We start from the raw sequence: 12,310 nt of genomic DNA, 5'->3' as shown, positions 1-12,310 counted from the left end.
CTGGATTGTGAGCTCTCTGAGGACAGTGACAGTGTCTTATCAGAGTTTAGCTTCTCACCCTGAACAGTGGGTTCTTAAGATATGTGTTGGATCAAATTCTAAGTCATAAAATTATGATTTTGGTATGTTTTCTTTCTCATATGCCATGCCGTTGAACGTTGTATCAGTAATGCATTTCTTCCTTTTCTTCCTTGAAATGTGTGCCTTTTCAAAATTCCCTTTTTTATTTTTTTGGAATGCAGGTAAAGGAATTCAATTTCCGTGCAAAGTGTATCTACACTGCCGTGATGGTTCGAAGGGTGATTTTGGCCCAAGGAGATAATAAAGTTGATGACCGAGACTACTATGGTAACAAGCGTTTGGAATTGGCAGGACAAGTGAGTGAATTGTGTGTGTGGAGTGTTGTGATTTATTTTTCCTCAAGAACGGTTTAGGTGGTGTTTGTTTTTTTGGAAGTAGGAATTGAAGCAGCCGTGTACATGATTAAAATGCATGTGCTCCCCACACAGGGTAACTTCTCTGGTGGATCAAAGAGCACTTACAGTGATAAAAATACACTGCTATGTAAATCAAATTAGTTCCCTCAACATAAGGTGTAATGGGGGCAGCTAGGTGGCGCAGTGGATAGAGCACCGGCCCTGAAGTCAGGAGGACCTGAGTTCAAATCCGACCTCAGACCAAACACTTGTCACTTACTAGCTGTGTGACCCTGGGCAAGTCACTCAACCCCAGTTGCCTAAAAACAAAAACAAAAACAAAAACCATGCAGTGTAATAACAGTTCCTTCCTCTGAAGTGAATTAGAACCATAGAAAGTGAGAGCTGGAAGGAACCTTAGGAACCGTGGGTGTGATGCCATGAGGCTGGGCTGCCTCACCAGCCTGGAGAGGAGGGGGAGCGTCAGCATCGAAAGCCTGTCAGGCCTGACCCCAGCTCGCCATTCCCGACTCACTGTACGTGATTCCCTGCCCTTTGCTGTTCCTTGAACACGACACTGCTTTTTCCAGCTCGGCCTTGGCACTGACTGTTCCCTATGCCTGGAACACACTGTCTCTTTGTGTTTGTTCCTTCACAGTGCAGCCCAAGTGCTACCTCCTTCTCTGGTTTTTAATGATTCCCCCACTCCCCTCTGCCTCTGCTGCTAGTGTCCTTCCTCCCACAATAGCAGTAGCAGCAGTAGCAGCAGTAGTAGCAGTAGTAGCAATGTTTATATGGCACTTACTATATGCCCGGCATTGTGCTAAGCACTTTACAAATATTATCTCATTAGATCCTCACAACAACCCTGGAAGGTAGGTGCTATTATCCCCATTTTATAGATGAGGAAACTGAGGCAAACAGTTTTGCAGAGTCACACAACTAGCAAGTGTCTGAGTCTGGATTTGAACTCAGGTCTTCCTGATTCTAGGCCTAGTACTTTATCTACAGCAACACCTGTCCCCAAAACTGCTTTGTATTTATTTTGTATTATGATGTATGAATATATGTACATGTTGTCACTCCCAATAGAATGTAAGTCCCTTAAGGGTGAAGGGTGTTTCATCTTTTTTCCTCTTTATATTTGGAGTTCTTGGCATAGTTCTTGTCACATAGTAGGTGCTTAATAGATGCTTATTAACTGATTAGTTGTTTCCTGGTGGTAAGTTGGGGTGGGGGGGATAGGAGTGGTAACAGTTATCAACCTGAGATTGACCTTGTCTGATGCTGAGATCAAACTGTTGGAGCCTCCAGACATAGACACTCTCTGGAGCTTTGTTTTTGGATTCTATTTTATGAGACACTGTCACAGCAAACTCATGTGATTACAGGTTTTCCTTGTACTTTTGAACTTTGATCCACCCATTCTTTAGGATTAAGAGATTTAGCCTCCAATTAACTTTTAATTTTTGCCTCCAAGGCCCTTTTATTGAATATAATTTTTATTGCATCATGGTCTGTAAAAGATGCTTTTAATGTTTCTGGGTTTTTTGCATTCATTTGGGAGATTTTTATGCCCTAGTATGTAGTCAATTTTTGCGAAGGGGCTATAACTCCCAGCTGTGAAATAGGTATGCTCCTTTCCGTTTCCATTTAATAATCTTCAGAAGTCTGTTGTATCTAACTTTTCTCAAATTCTTTTCCAGTCTTTCATTTCTTTTTTCCTTATTTTATGGTTCGATTTATCTAAGTCTAAGAGGAGTATATTGAGATCTACACTTTTGTAGTTTTACTGCCTATTTCTTCCTGTAACTCATTTGTCTTTTCTTTTCAGAATTTAGGTGCTATGTCATCTGCATATATGTTTAGTATTGATATTTATTCATTGCCCATGATACCTTTCAGCAAAATGTAATTTCCCTTTCTCTTTTAATTAAGTCCCTTTTTGCTGTTGTTTTGTCTGAGATCATGATTATCACCCCTGCCTTTTTTACTTAAGCTGAAGCATAATAGTTTCTACTTTAGCTCCTTATTTTTACTCTATGTGTATCTTTCTGTTTGAAGTGTGTTCCTTGTAAACAATATATTGTCGGATTCTAGTTTCTAATACGTTTGTGCTGTCTTCTTCCATTTATGGGTGAGTGCATCCCATTTACATTCAAAGTTATGATTGTAAATTGTATATTTCTCTTCATCCTATTCTCTTCTACTTTTCCTTCTCTTTATTTTCTGTCTTCTCTTTAAGAGTTTGTTTTGCTTCTGACTAATCCCTCCCTTAATCTATCCTCCCCCTTATTTTTATTTTTATTTTTGTTTACTTTCTTTCCCTTCCGTTTCCTTGCTGAGTGAGATACATTTCTGTTCTTTTTTGTATATGTATTTACATGTGTTCTTCCCTCCTTTGAGCTGTTCAGTTGAAAGTGAGGTTCACATATTGCCTGCTCTCCTCCCCACCTTTTTCCTTGTTTCCATAGACTTTACGTACCCACCCTGATGATGTGAAATCATTTTCCCCATCCTTCTCCCCTTCCTTTCCCCTACCCTCTAGTGTATTCATCATCTTTTCCATTCTTCTTTTGAGATAATCTAAACATAACAGAACCACTCCTAGGCTCTTTCTAATTAAACTCTTGTGACCTCTGATGATGGCTAGAGTTCTGAGGGGACACATGTATCATCTCATATTTTTATGTGGGTAGATTTTTCTTGTTTAGTCCCTTATGATTGTTCATATTTACCTTTTTAATATTTCTTATATGTCTGTATTATATATTTTATATTTCTTATACATCTTATATATCTTTTTTATCTCCTTTGTTTGCACTTCAAAGCTTCTACTCAGCTCTAGGCTTTTCGTCAGGAATGCTTGGGAGACCTCTGTTTTATTAAAGATTCTTTTTTTTTTCCCTTATAGAATTTTACTTAGTTTTCTTGGGTAGGTCATTCTTGGCTGTATAGCTCTGTCGACTGCTTTCCAGAATGTCATATTGCAAGCTCTCTACTTCTTGAAAGTGGTGCTGCTTAATCTTGTGTGATCCTTATTGTGGTTCTTTGTGGCTTGACTTCCTTCTTTCTGGCTGCTTCTAGAATTTTTTTCTTTGACTCGAGAGATCTAGATCTTGCCTGTAATATTTCTGGAAGTTTTCAGGAGGTGACGAGAAGATTCTTTCTATTCTCATGTTGCCTTTTGGTTTTTGGAGGTCTCAGCAGCTTTGCAATTTATTGAAATATGAAGTGTAGGCTCCTTTTTTTGGTCATGGCATTCAGGTAGTCTGCTAATCTCTAATTTTTTTCCCCTTGATCTATTTTCCAGGTCATTTGTTTTTCTTAGGAGATCTCTTCTCTTCCCTTCCCTTCCCTTTGTTTTAATATTTCTTGATGTCTCAAGGAGTCCTTTTCATTTTCAGGAAGTTTTTTTCTTCAGTAAATTTTTATTTCTCTTTCTTTCCAGCTGTTAAGTTCTCTTTCCATATCTTTCCTTCATGGCTCTTATTTCTTTTCCCATTTTTTTCCTCTAGTGCTCTGTTTGAGTTTTTCAAAACACTTTTTAAGCTTCTGGAGGAATGTCTGAGTTGAGCTTTTGTCTTCTTGGGTCCTTCTGCTTCTTTCCTGGGGTGTTGTTGAATGTTGTATCATTCCAGGAACCTGAGGGATAGCTCAGGGTAGGGGCCTGCGGGCTTTTAGAGCTCCCAGAGTGACCCTGGAGCGATGTCAGAGGGACTTTTTCTAGACATGTGTGAAGGAGTCTGTTCATTTTCCTCTGCTCTGCTATCTTGATTCCTCTTCTCCTCCTTGTACTTTTGAAAAACAAGTCCTCTTTTTTTTGGGGGGAGGGGGGGGTGAGGCAGTTGGGGTTAAATGATTTGCCCAGAGTCACATAGCTAGCGAGTGTTATGTGTCCGAGGTTGGATTTGAACGCAGGTCCTCCTGATTCCAGGGCTGGTGTTCTATTCACTACACCACCTAGCTGCCTCAAAACAAGTCCTCTTGAATTAGATCCAAAAGAGAGTGGTAAATTATAGCAAATTCCATGAGTTAGCAGGACATTTTTAGTGAAACCCTTCTGTATTTTTGTTTTAGAGGCGAGGAAATTTAAGCCACGAGCGATTTTCCCTTATAACGTTGTGAAACTTGAGTTGTTTTATCACTGTCAATTTGAAAGCTTAAGAATGTTATGGCACTGTAACAAGAAATAACACGTGGTTTCTCTGCCTCAAAGTCTTTTGGTGTTTTTTTCTTGAAGCATTTACTTCTTTTGGGCAGCAGGTACCTTTATTCCTTACAATTTTGTACCTCACGTATCCATCAGATCCAACCTTTACATAAAAACGAATTGAGATCCAGACCCAGGTACGTTCCTTTTGTACGAGATTGACAGTTTGCATATATTCACGTTTGATTTTCCCGAGTGTTATCTCATTGTACAGATGGGAAAACGGAGGCTTGGAGAATCCCAGTGACTTAGCCAGGGTCACATGACTCATTATTAGTAATGGGGTTTGAACCTAGGTGTCTCCTGACCACAGGTTCATCAGTTTCCTTTCCGCTGTACCATGTCATTCTCTCTAGGCTTTTACATGTATGTTTTATATGTTTTCCTTTATCCTGCCCCCTCCCCCACTTTTGATAAATTCCCAGAGGGCAGGGACCATATTCTTCCAAGACTGTTTACAGTCTGCAAAGTACATTATTCATCACCTTACACGCAACCTATTTATTGATTATGATTTTTAGGAAAAAACAGTATGAACCAGACTTGGTGGCATACGCCTCTAATACCTGTTTCTGAGGAGGCTGTGGCTAGCAGGCTCTTGAATTGGAGAGCCCTGAGCCCGGGTGGGCTAAGCCATTTGGGTGTTCCCATTAAGTCTGGCACCAAGACGGTTTATCTCCCCTCCCACCCACCCCTAAGGACCTGGTTCACCTTGGAAATTCACTTTGTTTAAAGTTCACTTTGAGCAAGTCAAAGCTCCCGAGTCACTCAGTAGTGGGTTTGAGCCTGTGATTTGCCCCTTACTCCAGCCTGGGCAAGATGGGGAGACCCAGTCTCCTCAAAAAGAATGCTGCAGTTCTGGATTACAAAATTAGAGAATCTCTAAAGACACTAGTTTAAGCTTAGGTCTGTTCCAAACCTCCCTCTGTGGAGGTGTTTGGGTACATCTGAGTTATGTGCAGATTGCTTTTGGATATTTCTGCCCGTTTGCAGCTAAGTGCTTTTCATCTCTGTGTAATGATGTTCAGGGTCATTGTGTGACTGGTTATCAGATAGAAAATCCGACTGAGCTTTACAACCATTGATTAAGCACCTGTAATGTTCTTGGAGCTTAAAATGAAGCAATTTCCATTTATAGGGCCTGTTGATTAACTTTGTTAGTTAAACTTAACTTTTTTGTTTAAATTTGTACAAAGGAGTTTGGAGATCACTCCAGATCACTTTATTTGCATCTTACCAGACTTGATAGCTTACATTTGTATGGATGGGTCGAAAGCAGGTGACCCAGAGTTGGAGTGGTGGGGTGGCACTGGACGGAACAGGACTGTTTCTGCAGGGCTTGACTTTCATTGGAGAGAGGAAATCATGACTTTTTAGTAGTAGGGGGTGGCTGAACAAGTTCTAGTGTATGTGATTGTGTTTGGAATACTGCTGTAAGGAGAAATGATGAGCTCAGTGATCTTAGAAAAAGTGGAGAGCAGTTAATGCTTTCTTAAAAGTTTTCAAGATTTTACTTTTTACATAAAGGACTTTTTCCAGTGGCTTTATGGGCCAGAAAAGATGGGCACCTTTAACACATTTTTGGTTCACGTTCCAGTCTTGTGGCTGTCTTTGGGTAAGCATCTTTCCCCCACGTCTAAAACTGGTATAATTCCCACCACAGGCTACTGCCTTCTGTGAAGTCCTTTTCATGGAGGAGATAAGTGGTAGACCAAATCAGCAGTGATAGGCCCCGGAGTGCAAGAGTCTCATCTCTGGCCACATAGTTCCATCATTAGCAATTAATAATGGGGACACTTTTGGTCCTTCAGGACCAAAGGTAATGTTTGTGAGCGTAAGGGCACACATGCTCAGGAGTTGACAACTCTTCAGGCCCCCCCAGTGTGCCAAAATTGAAAGACAAAGTTTATAGGAGGTTCTGGGGAGTGACTCGGGCTGTTTGATCAAGGCCTGAGCTTCCTTTTCCCTCTCAGGCAGTCCCTTGGAAGTGGGGCTTTTGACCTCTTTCTGTTTTTAGCCTAAGCTTGATGGACAGCAGCAAGCCTAAATAAAATGTTCCAGGCCTGGGGATTACATTCTGTGCGCCTTCTTCCCCCCGGGATCGCAAGTGTTTTTGCAGTTGGGGAAAATGTGCTTTTTGTGGGTTGTAGTTTCGCTTTTTGGACATCCTGGTTGTCAGGGAACTTGGCCTGGTGGGGTGGTTGGAGCGGGGATCCTGTTGCTTCAAAAATCGGACTTATAAAGAGTGTCCCTTGTGTAGGGAAAACATAGCTTTACAGACAATGTAAAGACATAAAAGACATTGTGTTGGCCAAGATGTGTGAAAACAATCGCCGCTAATTTCCCATCCCATGGGACCGGCCGGCCTGAAATGTGCTTGTGCCTCAGATAAGGGCGCCGTGGGCCTGGCCAAGCTGGCTTTGCCACGGAGGGCCGGGAGGCCAGCAGCCAGGAGAGGCGGTAGCAAAACCGGCCCATTCCAGGCTTAATCTTTTCACCTGCCTTTTCTTTTTCGCTAATGTGTTCATTATTTGCTGAGCAGTACTCTATTCTTTGTCTGGAAATTTTTTGTTTCTAATGCATCTTGCTTTGTATGGGTGAGATATGGAACAGCCCCACAATCCGGCACCCTGGAAAGCAAGGGATTTCTACTCAGTGACAAAAGAAGGCCGCCTTGACTTCAGAGATTGCCTAATCCCAGCTGTTCTGATAATGTAATTAAGGCTGCCTAATGTCTTTCATTTTGCAACCAGTTTGTGTGAAAAGGAGAATTTGGCACTCTGCAGGCTTAAACTAAACAGCAATCTCAAGACGCCTAATTAGAATTCTCTGACATTAAGCTAATTGGTGAAACTGTATTTCAGCAGCTTAATTTCTTTATTAATTTTTTTTTTTAGCATTTTCATTGAAAATCAATTGATGAGCTGTCAGCATTTCCCCTTAAATATAATTTACTCTTTAGTGCTCCTGTCTTAAGCAGGCTGAAAGGCCTGGACTAGCTGTGGAAGGTACTGAATATTATCACCAGCATTCCATCCCTTTCCTTTTAATCATTTTACTCTTGACCTAAATAATGTGGTTATTGTGTGCCTGGGACTTGCAGTCACTTGCAGCCGGGTTAGTGAGCTTGTGACTTGGGAAGCATTATTCTCTGGCCTTATTCTGAGCTCATTGAAAATCAGCAAAGTTGGGGGCAGAGAAATATATTAATGAGTTTGTGAATGAGGGGTGTCATGTCTGCTGATGGCACTTACTTTTTGCTTGCTTGGCTCAAAGGACGTTTTGTTGTGCTTAGCTCTGCTGGCTCCAGTTTGTTCAGCTGGGAGTCATCGCAACTTTCTTGTTATAAGGCAGAAACACAGAAGTACCCTGGCATAGGGAGCTGGTCAGGGTGAAGGCCGCTGGGGGTGGCGGAGATGCTGCTTCGGGCTCTTCTCGCTTTCTCCCTCAGACATCATCAAATGGATAGCTTTCATCCTCTTCCAACATTTCCCTTGGCTCCCCCAATTTGGAGTTTTCACAGGTAGATGCTTGGGAGGGAGAGAGTAATTCTGAGGACAGGGCCACCTCTGTACAGAAGCAGAGGGTCCATTTTACCTGCATGTGGAGCTCACTGGGGCCACTTGGACTGCTCTAAGTTCTCCTTGGCCCTGGTGAGAGCTTCACCATTGGTTTCAGTCAAAGGAGGGTCTGTCTGGTGGGCAAAGAAAGTAGCCCAAAACCAAATTCAGCTATTGGGACAGTTTTTGAAAACTGAGCAAGGTTCCCTTCAAAAGGAGCATTCCTAGGGGTAGCTAGGAATAAAATTCATCTGCTTTTAATACTCAGCTCTACAAATATAATTTATTTTGAGAGAAGAGAATGTAGAATTAACCTTCTGAAGAAATTTGGAATTTTCAGTTCGCTAGTATTTGACCCTGGCAATAGTGTGTACCTAATTTATTAAGAGGACCCCTATATCCATTGACTTCTTTTCCCCTGTGTTTATAGAGGCTGATTCTTTAAAATATTTTATTTCATTAATTGGATTTCTTTTCTTCCTCTTGAATGGAAAAGAATGAGAGTGAGAACCTAGTATTGAAAACTTTTCATGTCTATATATCTCTGTTTTGTTTTGTTTTTGTTCTTTCCATTATATTGCTTTTTAAAAACCCTTCTTTTTTAAAAAAAAGTTGTTTTATTCTGAACTTAAACATGCCCCAAAGCATTTCCATGTACACAGAACACAGAAAGATTATATATGAATGCTCATCGCTGTTTATTATCACCTACTTTAAAAAGTATAAAATTCTATCTTTTCTGAGTTTCAGTAACTTACTATTGATAATGAAAAAGCAATTAATTGTGACATGCTCAGACACTCTGAATGTTAAGCATTTTTGTGTTATGTTTAAGCATGACCATCTTAGTTTGTGCTATGTTCAAGAAACTCTGAGAAAACAGATGAAGATGAAGCTCTTACCAGTGTTGTCATTTACTTACCCTTACTTCAGCAGATGACACAAAACTGTCTCCTTTCGTGGGGGCAGTAATGATTCCAGTGTGCCAGAGAGGGAACTTGGAAATTTTTTATGTCACCTTTGAAAAATTTTCTCTTTAAATTAATAGTGTCTAGACCAGGGTTTCTTAATCTTCGTTTTTTTCTGAGCTCTGTTAGCAGTACAGTGAAACTTTTGGACTCCTTCTTAGACTACTAGTTTTAAATAAACCAAATAATGTACGTAGGATTACGAAGTAAACCAATAATATTGAAATACAGCTTTCAAGATGTTTTTAAAATTTCATGAACTCCAGATGAAGAACTGCAATTCTGGATTATTTTCTTTTTGAGATTTTTATGGTGGTGGTGTTCTTTAAGATGTTTTGGTAGATTATTCAGATCACAAGAACTTGTGTGGTTTTTCTTCAAAGCATATATTTTACTTTGACAGGGAAAAAGTCAAAAGAATTGATAGCAGAATTAGAGGACCATTGCTTTGGGATGCTGCTTTATTTGATCACTAAAGTAGAAAGCATTTAATTTATTAGTATTTACAAACTCCCCCCCCCCCCCGCCAACTACTTTTCTCCCCTTGGACTAATTAGGGAATTGCTTAGAGACAAATATCTTTTTTTGATTATTAGCAATGTTTAAAATCTTAAAAGTGAACAGTTTTTTAAGATGAATTTTTATTGATATATTTTGGTTTAAATAATCTACATTTTTTCTCCCTCTTCCAAAGAACAATTCTCTTTTTTTTTTAAAGAATGAAAAAGAGAGAAAAAAATCAGTACAACAACCAATACATCAAAAAAACTGATGTCCTTAGTGTTCCATCGCCATTGTCCTCCACCTTTGCAAAGACTTTGAGGGAAGCGCCTTCTCATGTCTTGTCTTTAGCGCCAAACTTAGTTATTATACTTTTGCATCATTTGGTTTCTGTTGTTTTGTTCTTATTCTTTCCATTTGCATTTTTAAAAATTATTCCTAGCCTTTAAAAATTTTATCATTTAATTTTGAATTTAATGCCTCCCTCCCAAAAAAAGCATTTCCACATAGCAAGGAGAACACAAAAATGAAACGTATATGATTTGTATATGTATAAGAATTGATAAGCAGAATTAAGGGACTATCAAAGACTAACAGCCTACCAATTCTTTTGACTTTTTCCCTGTCAAAGTAAAATATATTCTTTGAAGGAAAACTACACAAATTCTTGGAATCTGAATAATCTATCAAAACATCTTAAAAAACACCACCTCCAAATGCTTGTGAAAATTCTCTTCCATTAATGTCTTGTTTTTCCCCCTTGTAGTATTATATATTCAGATTTGCAAGATAAATTATTCTTGGTTGGCATTCCAAGATTGCCTTTTGTTTATATTAGAAGTTGCTAGGTCTTGAGTGATCCTGACTGTAGCACCTTGGTACTTGAATTGCTTCTTTTTGGATACTTAAGATTTTTTTTTTTTTTTATATAGGAGCTTTGGATTTTGGTTAGGATATTCCTGGGACTTTTCCTTTTGGGATTCCTTTAATTTTTATTTAAAATTTTTTTTCAAATTAATTTATTTTTAGTTTTCAACATTCACTTCCATAGCTTTTGAGTTTTAAATTTTCTCTCCCTCCCTCCCTTCCTGCCTTCCTCCCCAAGATGGCATGCAATCTGATATAGGCTCTACATATATATTCCTATTAAACATATTTTCACATTAGTCATGTTGTAAAGAATTAGGACCAATAGGAGGAACCATCAGAAAGAAGAAACAAAACAAAACAGAAGGAAAAAAAAGAGCAAATAGTATGCTTCGATCTGCATTCAAACTCCATAGTTCTTTCTCTGCATGTGGATAGCATTTTCCATCATAAAGCCTTTGGAGATGTCTTAGATCCTTGCATTGCTGAAAAGGGCTGAGTCTATCAAAGTTAGTCATTGCACATTCATTATTAATAAATGAGAGGAAAAATATTTATTAAAACCCTTATTATATGCAAAGCACTTTGCTCAGTGCTGGAGGTATAAACAGAAAAGTCAGAGAGCCCCTGTTCTGAGACAACCCCCATAGGAGCCTTTAACTGCACATCTGTCAGGTGCTGCCTCTGTGTCGGCTAGAAAGGCCCACTGCTTGCTAGGGAGCAGAGAGGCAAAGCAAATATTAATGCATCTTCTCGAAGGTCGTTTTCGTGAATCAAGCCATGTCTGTCTGTGGTTGCGTCATGTCACAAAGCCAAGGACTTTGGTGGCAAGAAACCACGAAAAGAAACCCCAGGTTTAGAGGCAGCTAAGTGGTGCAGTGGATAGAGCACTGGCCCTGAAGTCAGGAGGACCTGAGTTCAAATCCGGCCTCAGACCAAACACTTGACACATACTAGCTGTGTGACCTTGGGCAAGTCACTTAACCCCGATTGCCTCACAAAAAAAAAAAAGAAAAAAGAAACCCCAGGTTTTTAGTAGCTGCAGAGCCTGTAGTATCTGCTGTATTCAGAGTGTGGTGCTGGGTCCCCACCCCATAGAAGCTTCTGGTCTTCTGTTTTTCTGAATACAACATGTGCATAAGTATAAGACAAAGTGGATCGAGGTCAGAGAGAACACTTAAGTGAGGAAATTTGAGAAGGCAGTGACTCTGGAAGAACACAAGGATTCTGAGAGGATGTGATGAGAAGGGAGGATGCGTCAGGTATGGGAGATGAGCACCACCCATGCAGAGAGGCGTGAGATGACGCCTTGAGTTGAGGAACATTTTCCCTGCTTTTTTATGTTCACGTGAGTTGCAGGCATAAAACTAAGAAGTTGTTAACTGTAAAATGTTAAGGCACACAGCATCATTTGTGTTGTTTTAATACATGAATTACAACATTGATTTCATTTGGTATGTTCTCCTACTTAAGTTCAATGTTTCTCACGTAAAACTTGGCCTTGTCTCATGATTATTGTGCTCAGGTAAAGATTCATCGCTAACTTTCATTTGTGTTAGAGTGGGGAGGACCCTGCAATTGTGATCAGGAGGTCTGGAGTCAAGGCCTGCGTCCTCCTCTTAGACGTGCAGTCATGAGAAAGTCAGCCCTCCAGCCTCAGGGCCCTCGTCATCTTTAAAGTGGGCATGGTCATGTTTGCCTGACTTTATTTCATTGGGGTGCCATTATGGGCCCGTGTGAGAAAGAGTGGGTAAGGAGCTCTGTGCCAGCTGTTATTATCTTTAG

The 12,310-nt window shown here is 40.0% G+C and overlaps 1 protein-coding gene across 1 annotated transcript in view; it reads left to right on the top strand.

Annotated features, from left to right (window-relative positions):
* Window positions 1–12,310, top strand: part of POLR3B (RNA polymerase III subunit B) — a 144,108-nt gene that overhangs the window by 47,182 nt on the left and 84,616 nt on the right. Inside the window, exon 12 of the mRNA XM_027873285.1 lies at window positions 243–377. Coding sequence (XP_027729086.1) covers window positions 243–377 — 135 coding nt within the window. The remainder of the gene's footprint in view (window positions 1–242; window positions 378–12,310) is intronic.

This window comes from Vombatus ursinus, unplaced genomic scaffold, assembly GCF_900497805.2.
Source record: "Vombatus ursinus unplaced genomic scaffold, bare-nosed wombat genome assembly UNPS02003292.1, whole genome shotgun sequence".
NCBI lineage: Eukaryota > Metazoa > Chordata > Mammalia > Diprotodontia > Vombatidae > Vombatus > Vombatus ursinus.
Note: the sequence above shows the minus strand (reverse complement) of the source record. Positions and strands in the feature narration are given on the sequence as shown.